At 54.4% G+C, this 18,892-nt stretch overlaps 2 protein-coding genes across 10 annotated transcripts in view; one reads left to right on the forward strand and one right to left on the reverse strand.

Moving 5' to 3' along the window:
- Nucleotides 1-9,153, forward strand: part of Hdac7 (histone deacetylase 7) — a 52,595-nt gene extending 43,442 nt beyond the window's left edge. For all 9 annotated transcript variants that reach the window (XM_052161540.1, XM_052161542.1, XM_052161539.1 and 6 more), the window contains 10 exons: nt 372-479; nt 1,813-1,868; nt 1,991-2,078; nt 3,184-3,303; nt 3,653-3,750; nt 5,237-5,355; nt 5,963-6,096; nt 6,360-6,444; nt 7,916-8,051; nt 8,244-9,153. In XM_052161540.1, coding sequence (XP_052017500.1) covers nt 372-479; nt 1,813-1,868; nt 1,991-2,078; nt 3,184-3,303; nt 3,653-3,750; nt 5,237-5,355; nt 5,963-6,096; nt 6,360-6,444; nt 7,916-8,051; nt 8,244-8,289 — 990 coding nt within the window. In that variant the 3' untranslated portion in view covers nt 8,290-9,153. The remainder of the gene's footprint in view (nt 1-371; nt 480-1,812; nt 1,869-1,990; nt 2,079-3,183; nt 3,304-3,652; nt 3,751-5,236; nt 5,356-5,962; nt 6,097-6,359; nt 6,445-7,915; nt 8,052-8,243) is intronic.
- Nucleotides 9,154-10,084: 931 nt separating this feature from the next.
- Nucleotides 10,085-18,131, reverse strand: Slc48a1 (solute carrier family 48 member 1). Its single transcript, XM_052161547.1, has 3 exons — nt 17,872-18,131; nt 11,837-12,004; nt 10,085-11,277 (listed from the first exon to the last, which is right to left on the reverse strand). The coding sequence occupies exons 1-3, from the start codon at nt 18,005-18,007 to the stop codon at nt 11,141-11,143; spliced, it is 441 nt and encodes a 146-aa protein (XP_052017507.1). The 5' UTR covers nt 18,008-18,131; the 3' UTR covers nt 10,085-11,140.
- Between the last annotated feature and the right edge of the window lie 761 nt (nt 18,132-18,892).

Here is an 18,892-nt window from a genome sequence, read left to right on the forward strand (position 1 = left end):
AAGACAGTGGTGCAGACGGCCCCTTCAGCTCCGACCGTCCGGCGGGGCCTGAGCAGAGTCAGCTGGGGCTTAAAACCCCTCCGGGCCCAAACCCCAATCCCGCCCAGGTAACGCCATGCCCCCTCCCCTGACTGGGGAGGCAGAGTGCTGGCCACCCACCAGCTGGTGCTGGGACTGACTCTGGGAAGAAGTCCTCCTGGGACTGGGGACACAGGAGGCCTTGCCTTTGGGCGGTGGGGCACTGGGGAGGCAGCTCTGTCTGCCCAGCTCCCTGCCCCTGGGGTCCTGGCCATGGGATGGGTACCGCCTCACTGGGCCCTGGCTCCTATGGGAAGCACAGGATGATGCAGTCCTGACCCTGGCCCCCACAGGTAGATACTGACACCATCTGGAATGAGCTGCATTCCTCCAATGCAGCCCGCTGGGCGGCAGGCAGCGTCACCGACCTTGCCTTCAAAGTAGCTTCCCGAGAGCTAAAGGTAGGAACTTTACATTAAAGGCTGGTAAGCTAAAGAGTTGGTGCCGGGGTGATAAAAGTGAGTCCAGGTCCTAAGCTTTACACTTCCCACTCCTTGCGGATATTGCCACAAGGGTTTGAAAGGGAAATCAGGGCTGGAACCGAGGTGAGGCTTGACCCACAAGTTCATGTCAGTTACATAATCAAGACACTGGACCTTAGGGTGTTTGACAGTCTTGGCATCATTTAAGACCTGTTTTGTGGTTTTTTTTAAAAGATTTTATTTATTATATTTAAGTACACAGACACCAGAAGAGGGCGTCAGATCTCTTTACAGATAGTTGTGAGCCACCATGTGGTTGCTGGGATTTGAACTCATGACCTTTGGAACAGTGGTCAGTACTCTTAACCACTGAGCCATCTCTCCAGCCCCTGATTTGGTTTTTCAAGACAGGCTTTCTCTGTGTAGCTCTGGCTGTCCTGGAACTCACTCTGTAGACTAGGCTGGCCTCGAATCCAGAAATCCTCCTGCCTCAGCCTCCCAAGTGCTGGGATTAAAGGTGTGCGCCACCACTGCCCGGCCCTTCTTTGAATACTCCAGGCTGTTTAGAGGGGGATCCTGCCTGTTAAGTTGGGGGTTGTGCTCATTGTTCTCGGATAGTGGCCTGGGGATGACCCCCCTGAAGCGTACAGTCCCGTCGTCTGCGAGCTCACAGCCCAAGACAGGCACTGCCCTCCGTATGTATCAAAAGCGCTTGGCAGGGCTTGACAATTCTCCTGATTTGAAAATCCCAGCCCTGCTGCATGCAGCCGCAGAACTTGGGTTGTTTAATTCACCGAGCTTTCTTTCTTACCCGTCAGTTGAGGGTGATGAGGTTTTGTGCCCTAGGGATGCCGTGAGGAGCAAAGGCAGTGTCTATGAAGTACTCAGCGCAGGGCTGGGCACATGGTTTTATCTATCAGTCAATAGATGTCACTGTGATTACAGCCTGGACCTACCAGGGAGGGGAACAGCGTGGAGGGAGCGGTCTGAACATCTCAACTGGAGATGCTGCCCCCCCTTTTTTATAAAGATTTATTTATTTATTTAATGTGAGTGCATCACTGACTTTAGACACACAAGAAGATGGCATCCAATCCCATTACAGGTGGTCGTGAGCCACCATGTGGTTACTAGGAATTGAACTCAGGACCTCTGGAAGAGCAGTCAGTGCTCCTAACCACTGAGCCATCTCCCCAGCTCCCCGGCTCCTGCCTTTTAATCCTTAGAGAAAGCGGATGGAATGAGAGGCAGGCTGGGGCGAATGTGGACTGAGAGATGGCTACTGAACTGACGACTGCTTCTCCCCTTTCAGAACGGCTTTGCTGTGGTGCGACCTCCAGGACACCATGCAGATCACTCTACAGCCATGTAAGGCATTCGAGGGGGTGGGCCTAGGTGGCGTGAGGCGAGGCGGGGACAGGCCTCCGGAGCCCTCCCGCGGGCGGAGAAGTATGAGGATAGGCTGGCAGGACCCTCTTTCCTCCCTCCAGGGGCTTCTGCTTCTTCAACTCCGTGGCCATCGCCTGCCGACAGCTACAGCAACACGGCAAAGCCAGCAAGATCCTCATTGTTGACTGGGTAGGTTCTGGTTCCCAGCGTCGTCAGAGCCGGGCCCGCCTGCAGAAAGAACCCTGAGCCTGCCGTTGAAGGTGTGGCTGCCTGTCAGGGTTTGGCATTAGCCTCTACCGTATTAACATTTGGGTAGATGCCGCGCCCACATCATACAACTCCAAGAGGCCCAAACAGTGCTGGTGTGTGCGAGGCTGCTGACGTGCACAGTGTACACTTCCGTGGGGGGAGGTAGCAGTTCACTTACCGTCACAGCTCTACCATCCAGACCCTGACAGTAGCCCAGTTATAGCCCTGATGTAGCCCATTTCACAGATGAGGAAAGCACCGACTGAGATTACTACTGTAATTAGTCCTCTCATGAGATGGGAGCCCAGGTCAGTCAGCTCTGGAGTGTGCCTCTGACCACCAAGCTGGGTCTCCCCTGCAGGGATATTTCTAAGTAGATCCTGAGGACACTGGAGAAGCTTTCCACATCTGAACCTAGTGTGGTCTTGTGAGTTGAGGGCAGACAAAACCCAGTACTTCCTAGAGGACTGGGTCTGGGTCCCTTTGAGCTTGATCACTGACCATGTATACTGCCTCACGACTGTGCAAGACAGTGAGAAGGATATGTCCACAGAGAGATACTCACACACACACACACACACACACACACACACACACACACACACACCCCTACACACCTCTACACCTACACCTATGTAGAGAGAGTGTCTTTGCTAGGTATGGTATACAAACCTTTAATCCCAGTACTTGGGAGTCAGAGATAGGTGGGTCTCTGTGAACTCAAGGACAGCCTGGTCTACATAATGAGTCCCAGGCCACTCTGGTCTACATGGTAAATCTCTGGCTACTCTGGTGGACATGAGCCCAGGCCAGTCAAGCCTGTCACAAGACAGGACGAATCTTTCCATGTGGAGATGGGGAATCACTGCCAGACAGTAGATTACTTGGGGCATCTCGTGTTAGGTGATCCTAGGAACCATAGTTTCCTGACCCTACGGGTCTAGAGTCGCAGCATGGTTACTGACCTTGAAATCCTCCCACCATGCCCTTCCTTACCTTCATCTGTCTGGACTTTCCCTTCCTCACTGGCCGCTGTGTTGTACAGGACGTTCACCATGGCAACGGCACACAGCAGACTTTCTACCAGGACCCCAGAGTGCTCTACATTTCCCTTCACCGCCATGACGATGGTAACTTCTTCCCAGGCAGCGGCGCGGTGGATGAGGTGAGTGCGCTCTGGCTCGGCGTCTTCCAGTCCACTGACTAAACACACACACACACACACACACACACACGCACGCACGCACGCACGCACGCACACACACACACGACTCTCTGCCCCTGTCCTGTGCGCGGTGGATGAGGTGAGTGCGCTCTGGCTCCGTGTCTTCCAGTCCACTGACTACACACACACACACACACACACACACACACACACACACGACTCTCTGCCCCTGTCCTGTGTGACTCTGAGCAAGTGGCTTACCCTTCCTGAGCCTCAGCTTCCCGATCTGGAAGTGAAAAAGTCACTCGGGACTCTTCTCCTCACCGCTGCCTTGCATCCTGTTTTCCAGGTGGGAACCGGCAGTGGCGAGGGTTTCAACGTCAATGTGGCTTGGGCTGGGGGCTTGGATCCGCCCATGGGGGATCCTGAGTACCTGGCTGCTTTCAGGTGAGTCCTCTGGGGTCTAAAGGAAGCCAGTCCAGCAAGACGACCTCTCCTCCTGTTCCCATGGCCCTAGGTTGGAAGTGATCAGTTGGGATGTCATGTCAGCCTGCTCCCATTTGGTCGCTAGACTTTGTAGGCAAGATCCAATTAAAAAGGGGGGGATGGACAGTGGTGGCGCACACCTTTAATGCCAGCACTCAGGAGGCAGAGGCAGGCAGATTTCTGAGTTCAAGGCCAGCCTGGTCTAAAGAGTGAGTGAGTTCCAGGACAGCCAGGGCTACACAGAGAAACCCTGTCTCGAAAAAACAACAACAAAAAAGGGGACACATGCCTTTATCCAAGGGAGGCAGAGGCAGGCAGATCTCTGAGTTTTCAGCTAGTTTACAAAGTAGGTTTCTAGGTAGCCAGGGTGACACATAGAAACCCTGTCTTAAAAAACAAAAACAACAACAACAAAATGGGACACATAATAATGAGAGAGTCAGAGTCATACATCTTGAGGACATTTACGGAGATCAAAACTGCCACATTGGTGGTGCAGGCCTGTAATCCCAGCACTCTGGGAGGCAGAGGCAGGTGGATTTCTGAGTTCGAGGTTACCCTGGTCTACAGAGTGAGTTTCAAGACAGCCAGGGCTATACAGAGAAACCCTGTCTTGAAAAAAACCAAATCCAAAAAACCAAAACAACAACAACAACAAAAACCTGCCACATTTAGTTAAAGAGGGCTGCATGGAGGAGGTGGATCTCTGGTGAGAGTAGAAACTTGGTGTCCTTAAATGTTGTCCACATGGAGGGATCGGTTTACTCTAGGAAACTGCCCTGGGCTTTGGGCTCTTGTAAGGAGTCCATGTCTCCTTCACCCAGGTTCCCCACAACTGTTTAGGAAAATGGAACCCTAGAGTTAGATCCGTAAGTCCTATTCTGGAGGTTCTCTCCATGAACACTGACTCTGCAGGAGCCCTGGGTGGGCCTCGCTGGTTCTGTGCTGGCCTAAATGGATGCCAGCATTGGGCCAGGGGCAGGCAAGGGAGGAAGAGGAAAGATGGAGTTTGGCCACCCGGGACCAGGGTCTAGTCACCCTTGTGTGCTCTCAGGCAGCAAGTCACCTAGGTCAGCTCTACGTAGAGTGTGCTCAGGTTCAGCCACAGTGCTGGGTGACTCAGTCCCCAGGGCTTAGTGACCCGAGCAAGTCCTGCAGAGCTGGCTGTGTGGAGCACACACTGTGCTGGCAGCCCACACGTCTTTGTCCTGCCCTTGATATCTCTGCCTCCATTCTGCCTCTTGCTCATTAAATTCTCTGTATGGCTGAGTCCAAGGCTGGGCTACCAGAGCCACCGCCAGGGTGACGGAGATCAGACCACTAATCCCATTAGGACACTGTGCTTCTTGGTGTCCCACCAGCTGGTGTCCTCGGCAAAGTTGGCGGGAGGGGCTGGCATGCACCATGTGTTGGGCCAGGTTGATGACGCCTCTCCTTGCAACTTCAGGATAGTGGTGATGCCCATTGCCCGAGAGTTTGCTCCAGACCTGGTCCTGGTGTCTGCTGGGTTTGATGCTGCAGAGGGTCATCCAGCCCCGCTGGGTGGCTACCATGTTTCTGCCAAATGTAAGGGGGCCTCAGCTGTGGGGGGAGTTGTGGGGTCTAAGAGCCAGACTGTGTGGGGACAGGAACGCCCTGCCAAAATGAAAGGGGCAGGAGGCAGTGGCCACGGTCCAGGGCTAACGGTAAGGTCTGGAGTAGGCCTGCAGGCTACCACAGCCTCGCAGCCCAGACCTGCTTCTCAAGAGCAGGCCTGACCTCATCGATCAGACCCTGGGTCGGCCAGATGGAAGCCCATTGGCAGAAGCCAGGTTTCCAGACTGAGCTTGGGAGGAAGTGTGAAGGTCGGCGGTCTCAGAACGGATCTGTCTGTGTAGGCCTCGATGCACCAGGGCCTGGGGACAAAGAGGTAGTTGTGGCCCGGGGAGAGAGACTTGGGCTGGCAGTGATGCGGGGATCCAGGTCTCAGCCCTGCCACCTCCCAGCTGTGGGACCTTGCACACAAGACCCTTAGCTTCTCAAAGCTCAGAATGAAGTATATGAATGGGTTTCGCATAGGGTTCTAGTCTTTAAGACACTGTCTCTAAAGGAAGATTCAAGCAGGGGAATGGGGGAGGCAGAAATGGGTCTGCCCTGCCTCCAGCCCGCATTCTCTCTCACCCCAACCATCTAGGTTTTGGGTACATGACACAGCAGCTGATGAACTTGGCAGGAGGTGCTGTGGTGCTGGTTTTAGAGGGCGGACATGACCTCACAGCCATCTGTGATGCCTCTGAGGCCTGTGTGGCCGCTCTCCTGGGCAACAAGGTAAGCCCCCGGCCCGCAGCTAGCTACATTTCAACAGTGCAGGTGAGCCTGGCTCCCACAGCTGTGGGAGACCCCGGGGAAGACAACACGGGAAGGGGTAGGGATGGGACTGGCCTCTTTTGGCAGTGTTTGGTAGGTGGCACAGTGGGAACCTCCCTGGGTCAGACCTAGGGCCAGTGTCTTCTGACGTCACAGAGCGAGCTGACAGCTCATGCCTGTTTGCAAAAGCTGAGTCTGGGGTGCCTGATGGAATGTCTCTGTAGGTGGATCCTCTTTCAGAAGAAAGCTGGAAACAGAAACCCAACCTCAGTGCCATCCGCTCTCTGGAAGCTGTGGTCAGGGTGCACAGTGAGTTTTTTCCCTGGGGCATTTGCTGGGTCCAAACTCGGGAGAACTGCAGGGTTCACCATCCTGGGGACAAGGGTCCCAGAGACTCCAGTGTCAGCCAGGTTAGATGCACACTGATAGTCTTGAACAGGATATTCAGGTACTACCACCTAAGGAGCAATGGCGGGCGCATACCCATGGTTGAGTATCTTAGCCCTCCAGCTGGAGTACCACGGACAAAACAGAGGCTTCCTATGACAAGGTCTGGCTTTCCATCTCTGGCTACAGTCTTGGGTCAGGGGGCCTTGTTTGCCAAAAAGGCTTGGCTTAACCTCTTCAGTGCTGGTAACAGGGACTGGAAAGCCGTGTGAAGGGCCTGCCTGGGTCTCAGAATATAAACACTTCAACGAGCCCACATTTGGAAAGCATGTTCAAGACTCAGCTTCCGCCAGGTTAAAGCCAGTGAAACACTGTTCTGTGTTAAACACTTTCTGGGAAGGCCCAGAGTCTCTGCTGGGATACAGTGGCAAAGTAGACTCCTCATATTCAGGGCTTGGTTGGGGAACCAGACAGAAAGCCACAGACAGAGCTGACTTTTGAACCTCCTGTGGGCCACGTTCTGCATTGAGTGGGTCCATGTCTCATTGTGTCAAAATAACAGGATGATGAGTGTCCCACGGACCAGAGGTGGCTGTGCAGAGCGGCTGTGGGGATGCTCGCCCCTTCTCTGTGCCCTGGTTTTCTTACCCATTACCCCTCACCCATCTTCAGTACTGGGGATGAACCAGGGGTCTCGCTAGGCATTTACTTTACTGTGGGCTACAGCCCCAGGTCTTTAGTTGGTTTTGTTTGATCACGGGTCTCACTATGTAGCCCAGGCTGCCTTCCAACTTGTGATCTTCCTACCTCAGCCTCTGCCTGCTGGGACTGCAGGCTCCTAGGGCTAGACTGGGTAGTGTGGTGGCCACTTGAGGGGACCCCATGCTCTAGGAAGCTAAGGCACTGGCATAGGAGCAAACCTTGACATAAGCCAAGACGTAGGGACAAGCCCTCCACACACCTATGAAGCGGCCTTTTATTATTTATTTTGAGGACTTTTGGAGACAGGATCTTTCTCTGTAGTCCTGGCTGTCTTGACTCTCAGCATCTACTTAGTAGCTCAAACCCAGATCCTCTGGAAGAGCAACCAGTGCTCTTAACCACTCATCTCTCTCTCCAACCCTCTAGAGTGGAATTTTAGCCAGGGAGGATGGGAAGGGCCTTAGTTATCTGTGGAGTTGGCCTCATAGCCATATTGAATCTGCTGTTGCCCAGGGCTGTAGGGAAGGGGTGAGATGGGAGGGTGTTTTGCCGAGAGGTGGGGGCAGGAGGGGTGCTGACCCCCAAGCTGATGATGTGATTCTTGGGCTCTGGGCCCGAGTCCCCAGCTTTGGCATTGGTCTAGGGTATAACTCAGCTTGCCTTCCCCAACTGACCCAGCTTCTCGTTTTAGGGAAATACTGGGGCTGTATGCAGCGCCTGGCTTCCTGTCCAGACTCCTGGCTACCCAGAGTGCCGGGAGCTGATGCAGAAGTAGAAGCCGTGACGGCCCTGGCATCCCTTTCTGTGGGCATCCTGGCTGAAGACAGGTAATACCAGGTCCCCAGTCCTGAGCCCATGGCCATCTAATCTTGGATTCTCCCAAGAGGTCCTCGTTGAGGACCTCAGACTCTCATAGGCTAATCTCTCGGGCCCTTAAGGCGGAACTATGAGGGTAACCCCACCAAGACCTGCCCACGGACCTGTGGCCCCCCCACACTCCACCCTTGTCCTGTTCCCAGGCCCCCGGAGCAGCTGGTGGAAGAGGAAGAACCCATGAATCTCTAGGGTTTCAGAACAGATCACCCTTCAGACGTGGCTCTTCTCACCTCTGTTGTCAGCCCTGATCCTGGGTCTTCAGAGATCCTCTGGGCAGGAAGTCAGGTCTAGAACACAGCCTACCCTGACAGCTATCCCAAGGAACTTGAGAAGACCACTGGGTCTGGGATGGGGAGCAGGGAGGACTCTGGGAGGAGGCAGGCTGGGCACTGGGGCCCACTTGGGCCTTCCAGAACAGATTAGGCCTCCATCCCTCAGGACGGCACAGAGGGGGCACTAGCTCAACTGGGCACATCCATAACCACTATTCTTAACTTGGCCTCAGCCACGGTGGCCTTTCCCAGGTTCCCAGGGCCGGGAGTGGAGGAGCCAAGGGTCTCCTATTCCTAAGTACAGGAGAGTTTCCTCTCGCCTGCTTCCTCAGATGCCTTTCTGGTAGCACTGGGCTCTGAGAGCCGTTCTGAGCTGCTCTCTCCCTGTGAGTAGTCACCTGCAAGTCTCCCACCAGTCACTGTCCCACCAGAGGGCACATTACGTGGACCATGTCAGTGCCCCGGTGCAGCAGACAGGTGTTCTCTGAGTCCTGTGTCTCCTAATCCAACGGTGCCAAACTTCATCTCCCTTCGAAAGCACAACACAATCCCAGGGGTGCCTGACTGTCCCCAGTATGAGCCTTCTGTTTCTGGGGTTCCCCCACCCCTCAGCTCTGGCTGCTGCCCCACATAGGGCTACCTTGGCTGAGGGGAAAAAGGTGGGAGAGTAGACGGACATGGGGGAGGGGAGGCCACCCCAGAAGTCTTTGAGGCTTTTGAGGTCTAGGCCTGGGATCAAGAAAGAGTATTTGTGTGTGTGTGTGTGTGTGTGTGTGTGTGTGTGTATGAGTATGAGAGAGAGAGCGCGAGTGTGTGCAAGAGTGTGTGTGTGTCTTCCCCCAACCCTACCATACCTTGTGTATGTATGCATGTTTTTGTAAAAAAGAAAAAAAATGGAAAAAAAAACCTTCTGAAAAATATGTTTTTATTTGCTTTAAAGTCCCTGGGAGAACGCCCCCTGGATGTCGGTGGGACATCGTCAGTGGGGTGGGTGTGCATCCAGCATCCTGTTGGTGGGCTGGGGAGAAGGGACAAGTCTGGGGCTAACTCGGACCCTCCAGTCCCTTGTCCTTCCATGGCTACTGCATGCAGAGAGAAACCACTCCAAACACATGCTTGCCAACCCAGGTGAATAAGGAGAGGGCCCGGGGCTGAGCCCTACACATTAGGCCCTGTGGGATTCGAATGCCTCCTGTCCCAGTGGGGGCGTCTACCAGAAGGCTCTAGAAGTAGACACGCTCCTTGTCCCTCCCCTCTCTAAAGCACCCTGATGTTTTGAGCGCAGTAAAGGACAGGCGAGGCAAACACAGGCCAGGACAAGTGTACCCAGCGTGAGAGAGAGAGGTGCTGGCTCCAGCCTTTCTGGTTCTGAGTTTGCACATCCTGGTCACCAGGCACCTTGGAGCCCCAAGCAATCTGGCTGGGGTAGAAAAAGAAAGATCCCCTTTCCCATCTACCTTGGCTTAGGGTGTGGAGATGGAATCGGCAGGGTTGTAGAGTCTGTGAGCATCCTAACCCTCGCTGGGGCAGAGCTGGGAGACCAAAGGAGATCTGAGCCAGTAGTCTCCCCATACTGAGAGGGACCAGAGATGGGGGGAGGAGCTGCCCAGTACCCCCAAACTTAGGGAGATGACAACATAGCTAGAGCCCCCATCTTGCTCACTCTTGTCCCCTCTGAAGAGCCCCCCACCCCTAAAGAAACACCCTGAGGCTGGTTAAAATAGCCACTGTATTTCTGCTTAAGTGCCCATGACACAAGTAAGGCAGAGAGCTGGGGGCAGTGCCCAGTAGGTGGAAACGTAGACATGCAAAATGGCAACCTACCAGAGAAGGATACATGTAGCAGCCCCTGCCCTCCCTCTCCGCTTAGATACGGCCTTGGGCCCATGTCCTGAAGAGTTCCTTCAGGAGAGAGAGAAGGTGAAAGGTCAGAGTTGGGGTCCGGTGCTGGAAGAAGGTCCTCGCGTCAGGGTCGTCTTGTGCAGCGAGGGTCAGGTGAGGTGCAAAGCTGGAGATTGAACATTGATGGGAAGGAAGCTCCCGCTTGCCCCGATCCCAAAGCCCTTCTAGGTACAGGGGGTGTGTTTCCTGTGGTCCTCAAGTCGAGCCTCATCCGAGGAGTCCTGCTCTGGTATATGTGGTCATGTGTGACACAAGGGAATGGTTGGCTAGCGCTAGCACCCTCATGGGAAACAAACTCTGGATGGGAAGGTAGGAGGGACAGACGCTGGGTTCTGTCCAACTGTGCTGCTCAGGGAAAGCCAACTGTCACTTCCCTAAGGACTGGTGAATTTAGCTACCCAACCCTTTAGGACAATAGGGTGGGCGACCTGGGATGGAGATTTGTACTAAAGATTCCTTACGTGCCTGGACCTTTGAGGCCTCCACACACAGCTTCAATGAAGTCCGGGGTAGCCAGGAAGCCTGTCCCAGCCCTGCCGCTCACCGTAGTTCCAATCCTACCCACTGAATTCATTGTCATGGCCCTACTTACAAAGATCCCTCAGCGTGCTAAGAAAATAGATCCATTTGGAAAGGTCTACCCTGCCCTCTAGCCGGGCTAGTGAGCATATTGGCAGCACCCCTCTAACAGCTCCATGTCTTCCCCAAAAGGGGACCAGACAGATTTCTGGGAAACTGAACTGGCCCATATACTCTGCCATGGTCCTGGAGTCCCCAGGGGTTGGGGTGAGCTCCCTTGATGACTCAGAAGCGGAGTCCAGATCCCGAGGGCCCCTCCCCCGGCTGTGGTGACCTCATTCCCCGGGTTAGAAATCACTGAGGATGCTGATGTCGGCGAAGTCGGCCCGGTAGCGGTGGGCGTAGAGGCCGAGTAGGAAGGCCCACTTGAAGGAAATGAAACTCCAGACACAGGAGAGGTAGTAGCTGTTCGGGTCTTTGAGACCTGCAGGGAAAAGAGCCAGACGGTAACTTGAGAGATCTGCCCAGAGCACCACAGCCAGGACCCCCTTCTCCCCACTCCATATCCTTCCAGCCTCCTGACCTCTGAATCAATGCTATCAACCAATCAATAGAGGCAGGAGGGCAGTGCGGGTTTAGAGTAACATTGCATGTTTGATCACAAAGCTTGGGTCATGAAAGGCGGTCAGAGTTGCCAGCAGGTCTGCTATCCACTACGCTTCGGTGGCACACACCCGGTGGGTCCCCTTCCAGCCTACGTCACACAGGGACAGCCTCTGATGTTTCTTACCACCACCACCACCACCACCAGGGGGCGCTGCCCTCCTGAAGCTACGCAGAGATGAAAGGACCCCAGCAACTCATATCAGGCTCGAACCCTCCTACCCTGGAGGACTTGGGGGCTCTCATTCTCCCCGTTTTAACAATAAGGAGCCCCGGCAGTGGGGAAAGGTCAAGCAAGCCATCCAGTCCCTAGCAGAACCAGGGTAGGTTGCTAGCTACCCCAGGCCCCTCCCTTCCTCCCCGCCCGCCACGGTCCTCACTCTGGTGCTGGGTGATGGCCAATGCCAGGAAGGTGCAGAAGGCGGAAACGGAGACTGCCGAGAAGAGAGCGCCCACGAAGAAGAAGCCGCGCAGCCCTCTCAGCCAGGTCCTCCAGTAATCCTGCATGTACATCACGTGAGTCACCAAGACCCACAGGGCCAGGACACCTGCGGGGACAGACTCCGTCAGCGGGACCCAGGCACCTGCCTGACATGTCACCTGGCATCTAGCCCAGTGGCGCCCATCTAGAACCCTTGAGGTCCGCTAGGCCAGATCTACCCGCACGATGACACCAGGACCGGCTCTCGTGACCGTGACGTGTTATCTGTGAGATGTGATGTTACCACCTGAACTTGGGGGCGTGAGACTCCAGCTGCCTTCCAGAACATCAGACATTAAAGAGATGTGGAAAACAAAACCAGCAGACCTCTGTCATTTCTACTTTCACTACCACCTCCTTCTCCGGCCGCCCTCCTCTTCTTCTTTTGAGAGAAACGGGGTCTTTGTTTTGTTTTTCTAATTTCTCTGTGTAAACGAGGCTTGCCTCAAAATTGGAGATCCACCTGCCTATGCCTCCTGAATGCTGGAGTTAAAGGTGTGCACCACGGCACCCATCTTGAAAATTCTGGTAGCCAGGCAGCAGTGGCACACACCTTTAATCCCAACACTGGGGAGCCAGAGGAGGGTGGATCTCCAAATTCAAGGCTAGCCTGGTCCACAGAGCAAGTTCTAGGACAGCCAGGGCTATACAGAGAAACCCTATCTCCAAAAACCAAAAACCAAATCATACAAAACAATGCTAAATATTTCTCCTAAATGCTTAAAAGAATGTCAGTTTAAGTTTATAATATGCATATGTCCATAGATAGAATTCTCCCTAAACAGTATTTGTTTGGAGTTTCACTATGAGAACTTTACATATAGACTTCCTGATGCCTACCTGAAGCCACAGATGTGTGGCAAAAAAGGCCTTCTCCCACTCTTCCTCTGCCTACTCTCCTGGGACCATGCCCTCTGGGCCCTGGAGCCTGCAGCTGAACTCTTGGGCACCAGGGCTTCTGCACTGGTCTTAAAAAAGGGCGGGAGGGAAGCCCTGTCATAAGGCCCCCAGGGCCACCCACCACTCAAGTGGCCTACTTGCTTTGGGCGAGGCCTCCTACCATTCTTCCGGTGTGTGGCCTGACATCCCAGACCCTTCTGGGCATGCTTCTGGGCCCGGTGGCCACTTCTAGGATGCCAGCTGCTCTCAGTCTATAACAATAGATTCCAGTGCAACCCTCCGTGCCAGGCAGTGCCTGTTGGTGCAGTTCAAAGAAACGGAGGAACAGATGCCAGTGCCATTGGCAAGGCCTTGGAGCAGAGCTGTGGGGCCAAGCCAAGGAAGCTGGAGGGAGGAGAGCAGGCCAGCTGTAAGCTCTCAGTGCAGCCGTGGGCTGCAGGCAGGCCCCGCAGCCTCCTGCCTCCAGAAGGGGGTGCGGGTGGGGGTGGGGGGCTTTTCAAATCATCAGAGGCACAGCACAAGAGCTGTGACCTCTCAGACAGAGGGACAGACATCTTCTATCTATCTGGCTGCGAAGGAGAGTGTAAGCGGGGGACAGTGGGGGGCAGAGGGACCCTGACAGCCACCGAGCATCTTATTTCTCAGGCTGGGGAATGCGCACAGACGTTTGTAAAATCGTTTCTCCTCTTGACATGTCTAAGAATGTTTTAAACCTCTCTTAGGTTGGGAGGCATGGGGTGCGGGGTGACCAGCTCAACGGTCGAAATGGGGCAAAAACAAAGCAGGGATAATAGAAACCAGGAAAACTTAGGGCAGGCACTGCTTTGCCCATGGTGCTGCCAATTGGAAAAAGAGTGAGCCCTGAAGTCCTGCCCGTCTGGATAAGCAGGGAACCCTGGGCTTCCTGCGTGGCCAGAGCCCGCCGACACCTCCTTACGCTGCTTCCCTGCCTGCTAGTCCGACAACCCCCTATCACCCTTTCAGTTCAGCCCCAACCGGCCCTCGAGCTTCCTCCTTGGGATGGGTTCCCATTACCCCGGAGCTCTGGGTGAAGGGAAACAAGCATGACTCCATCTGTCTTGGCAGGGAAGCCACAGCAGCCCAGAGGAAGCCAGAACCCTAATCCCTGCTCTACCCGCCATGATCTTGATTTTACTCCAGCAACCTCCACAGAAGTCTCCCTGTCCCTCCTCCAGCTTTCGCCTGCAGGGAATTGGTTGGTTTCTCTCCTTAGGGTTGCTTAGGATCGAACCCAGGACTCTGCACACAGGGCTTGCTTTACCCCTGAGCACACGTGGGCTTTTGTCATCGAGCGTTTCATTTCAGAGACAGTCCAGTCCCTTCCAGAGACTCGTCCTCTCTCCTCACACAGCGGGTGCAATACCTGAGTTCTAAGATCCTTTCCCACCTAAAGATTCTGGAGTCCAGCTTCAGAGGGAAAAGGAGGTCAGAGCATTCCTCTGTGGCTAAGCAGTTTCAGGGTTAGAAACTGTACAAACCACCAGGGTTAGGAAGTGTACAAACCACCACTAGGAAGTCATCTCAGACCACCAGCACGACCCAGGGGTCCCCCAAACCCTCACCTCCACATATGCCCAGAAGTACTGAGAGTGGGGAGAGAAGGAAGAGGGTGGCTCAGATGGCCCTGAACCCTCCTCCAGCCTTGGACTCAGGCCTCCCAGGCGACATGCTGGAGGTCTCACTCCACCCTGGCCGTTCTTGGAAAGATGCGTCCTCCATAAGTGGTGGCCAAGGAAGTGTCCCTCCCTGGTCCCCTTCTATTCTCTTGTGGGAAGCAACTAATCCCCTCCCCCCTTTCTCTGTTCCCTTTGCTGGGATATGCATGGGCTTTAGGATGTCTGGTCTATACAACTTGGAGCAAGCAGTATAGACAAAGCCCCAGCCCCAACTGGCTGCAGGAGCAAGCTACAGCTCATCCTGGCTCCCCTCTACCTCTTCCAAGGCTAGACCTACCTAGGCTCTGGGCTCATAGGCCTAGTAAGCACTTCTGGGCTGGAGAGATGGCTCAGCAGTTAAGAGCACTGACTGCCCTTCTGGAGGTCCTGAGTTCAAATCCCAGCAACCACAGGATGGCTCACAACCATCCGTAATGAGATCGGACGCCCTCTTCTAGTGTGTCTGAACACAGCCTCGGTGTACTTACATATAATAAATAAATAAGTAAATCTTAAAAAAGAAAGATTATGATTCAAGAGGGAAAGCACTTCCAGCTGCTGGATAAGAAGTGGGAGGCACCCAAGGGAGCTTATGGAGAATACTGGCATTTGGTATGAGAGTCTGAGGACACACCCGAGCGAGGCCTGTTGCTCTGCCCTGGGGACAAAGGAGACCCAGGGTGCCAGAGTGCCTGTCCATCAGAGCTCAGCTGTGAAGAATATGGAGATGTTTGGATGTCGGGACAAGGGCTTTCCATGGTTTCTGGACACAAAGCAGGCATGTGACCTAGGGCTCCCAGTGCAGAGCCAGGGTGGGGTGGGGGAGTCCAATGAGGTCTCTACAGTGAACCCACACTTTTTTAGGCCACTGCCTTTTTGCAAAGTCACTTCCTCTTATATTCCTGCTAGGATAAGAGTGCCACCCCCACCCCCAAACACTCATACAAACCCTGTTCCAGGAGCCAGCATGCCCAGCAGCCCAGTTGACCAACATGGGCAAACCCACTAGGATGGACCCTGTGACTCAGCAATTTCTGGGGCTGCAAAATGCTGAGTCAGAAGTGAAATGCTTGCAAGTCAGAAATCCTGCTGACCTTCCACCCCAAAAGAGGAACGAGGGTGACTGCCTGTAGACACCCCCCACTCCCCACCCCATCGCAACCCATGCTGGGTGGGGAAAGTGCCCACCAGCCTCTCCACCAAGTGGTTTCGGCTCCTCACAACCACCTCGGGTTGCCAGTGTCCAGATTACCTAGGAGATCAATGTCCTTGTCCCAGCTAACTGCGGCCACGTGCCTGTCTCTGAGGGCAGCTTCGAGGCTAGCCTGCCTCAGGTCAGGCAAGGGCGTCATGGAATGAACAAGCAGAGAATGGGTCAGAGGGAGGCCCTGGGGCTGCCCGGAGTGTGGGCAGGAACCCTTCCTCCGCTGTTTGTTGTTGTTATGAGACAGGGTTTGTCTGTGTAGCCCTGCCTGTCCTGGAACTCAGCTCCACCTGCCACAGCCTTCCTCGTGGACCACCCCCTCCTGGCAATAAGCAGCTGGACACAGAGCTCCGGATTTTGGACAGTGGCACAGAGCACTGCGTGCCCAGCGGGGAGTCAGCGGCATCTCAGTCGGCTGCATCTCCTCCTGCCAGCAGGCAAGGCCATGCCTCACACACCGCTCCCTCCACCCACCTGACTCTGAACACAGTCAGCTGATCCCCGCAAAGCCTTTCCCCCATCCTGCAACCAGAGGGCTTATCTCAAGCCTCAGCATCCAGCCACAGGCTAAGGCAGTGCCTTCCAAACCCAGAAGCAGCGGGGCGATAGGAAGCGTGGAGGAGGGCAGTAAAGGGGAAAGGTTCTGTGCACAAACAAGCTGGGGATGTTGGCTATCCCAGGAGGGCCAGGGGTCCACAGGTGCTCCCCCATCCAGCCGGAGAACTCCCAGCAGAGCATCAAACCCAGCTTTCATGGTGACACCGGGGCCCCTTGCTTGGCCGCCTTAGGTTTAAGCCAAGCTCGCCCTCTGATAAGGCAGAAGCCCCGCCTCTGGCTCCCTCTCCATTTAGAGGTGCATTCAGAGGCAAGGAGTGAATTTGTTTTGACGTTATTCTGGGGTTTTGTTTGTTTGTTTTGTGTGTGTTTGGGTTTCTGTTTGTTTTGGTTTTTGTTTGTTTGTTTGTTTGTTTTTCCCGAGGTAGGGTTTCTCTGTATAGCCCTGGCTGCCCTAGAATCCACTCTGTATACTAGGCTGCCCTTGAACTCAGAGATCCATCTGCCTCTGCCTCCCAACTGCTGGGATTAAAGGCTTGCGCCGCCGCTGTCCAGCATAAATTAATTATTTCGAGCTATCCCATTTTTAGATTTTTGGCCAAGGATTTTAGTCAGGGAATAAGATTGCTGTATCTTAAAAGGTTTTCCTGACACATACTTTCGCCATACATACTATATCACGTGGCTGTTGCACTGCTGGGTTAGTTTCCTCAGTAGGGCTCTCAGTGCCTTTAGCATGCTAACCGGAATCTTTCTGAGTTCTAGAGATGGAAATCGGTCAGCCAGGCTTTCAAGGCTGAGCCATCTTGGGGGCTCATCCTGTGGCTGTTGAAGCCCTAGACGAATTATTTATTTACTGTAAGCCTCGATCAATTTTTCAAACTGTAAAATGGGCACAATAATGTTACTTCAGAGGATTACTATAAGGATTAGATGAAGTCGATTGTTTAGCATAGCAAAAAAGTATTAAATTATGCTAATAAGTGCAATAATATATCTGGCCTTCACACAGAGGTTAAACGACGTGACCAAAATTACACATAGAGAGCATTGCTGGGCCTTCGCCACCTCCTCGTCCCTCGGGGATTAGCAGATTCCTACTGGTTCCGACCAGAGCAGATGGGCACAGGTGTAAAGGGAATGTCTAGTGTCACAGGGTCCACAGAACGATCCTGGTCTCGGCCGAGGTCCTCTGGGGCTGGCTGGGGGCTGGCTGATGGGTTTCCCCCGGAACCCCACTTATTATAAGAGATGCGGTAATCCCGTACAAACTGTGTGTGTTGCGGGAGCGAGGGTGACCAGGGGGTGGGCGCGCAGGGGACGCTCTAGTGGCCACGGGGTGGAGGGTAGATTCACAGGGTGCGGGGACGCGACAGCCTCGGAGCCGCCGGGCTGTGTGTTCACAGGGGCGGGCTGTGGGCACCCTAGGTCCCGCCACGTTCAGAAGGCACCAGGTCCCAGAGGCCCGGGCACTGCCCAGGAACCCGGGCCTGCGCTGTCTCCGGTCTCTCTGGAGTAAACAACACTCCCGCCCCCGGGCAGCGCCATCCCAGCCGCCGCGCACAGCCCGCCCCGATCGCCCCGCGCCCCTAGGGATACCTGCGAGACCCCCCATCGCCGCAGTCCCCGGTTGTCGATAAACCACCGTCCAGACGAAGAAGATGGAGAAGCCGGCCACCGAGCTGAAGCCGGAGTAGGCGGCGCGGAGGCCGAGCTGTAGCCGGGACGGGGCCATGGGGCACGGAGGAGCAGCGCCGCCACCGAGTCACAGGTGCAGGGCCCGAGCTGGAGCCCCAGCCCCAGCCCCAGCCCGAGCCCGAGCCCGAGCCAGAGCTGCTGCCGCCGGGCGCTCCGCCCCCAGCCCGCCCCCGGTGCCGGCGGCACAGCGCCCTCCCCGGCCGGAGGCCGCTCCCGACACCGTGGCTTTGCAAAGGCCGGCGACCCCTGGTGGAAGGGCAGAGTCCTGGACTCATCCCCAGACCCCCACCTATCTAGCGTGTCCTTGGCTGGCCTGGAAATATCCGAGCCAGCTACAGTGATCACTTAAAAAAAAGATAGATAGATAGATAGATAGATAGATAGATAGATAGATAGATAGATAGATAGATAGATGATAGATAGATGTTAGATAGATGATAGATAGATAGAATATAAATAGATATATCTTATATATGTGAGTACACTGTTGCTGTCTTCAGACACACCAAAAAGAAGCCATCGGATCCCAACTATTACAGATGGTTGTGAGCCGCCACGTGATTGCTGAGAAATGAACTCAGGACCTCCAGAAGAGCTGTCAGTGCTCTTAACCGCCGAGCCATCTCTCCAGCCCTTATGGCCACTTTTTAATTTTTAAATTACTTTTAAATTTTTTGAGATACGGTCTCTCTCCACGTAGCCTTGGCTGTCTTGGTATTCCCTATGTAGACCAGACTGGTTGGAACTCAGAGACCCTCTGTCTCTGCCCACCCTGGATTAAATTTTTTAAGATTTATCTGTTTGTTTTATGTATGTGAGTACACTGTAGCTGTACATGAAGGCTGTTTGTTGTAAGTCTTCACGTGGTTGCTGGGAATTGAATTTAGAACCTCTGCTCGTTCAGGTCGGGCCTGCTCGCTCA

The sequence above is a fragment of the Apodemus sylvaticus genome, chromosome 17 (assembly GCF_947179515.1).
Source record: "Apodemus sylvaticus chromosome 17, mApoSyl1.1, whole genome shotgun sequence".
Lineage (NCBI taxonomy): Eukaryota > Metazoa > Chordata > Mammalia > Rodentia > Muridae > Apodemus > Apodemus sylvaticus.

Coding starts and splice junctions, on each gene's coding strand:
- Slc48a1 (XM_052161547.1), bottom strand. CDS start 18,007: ATGGCCCCGTCCCGGCTACAGCTCGGCCTCCGCGCCGCCTACTCCGGC. Junction 12,005..17,871: donor GGCGATGGGGGGTCTCGCAG/GTATCCCTAGGG, acceptor CTGTCCCCGCAG/GTGTCCTGGCCCTGTGGGTC. Junction 11,278..11,836: donor GGCCATCACCCAGCACCAGA/GTGAGGACCGTG, acceptor TTTTCCCTGCAG/GTCTCAAAGACCCGAACAGC.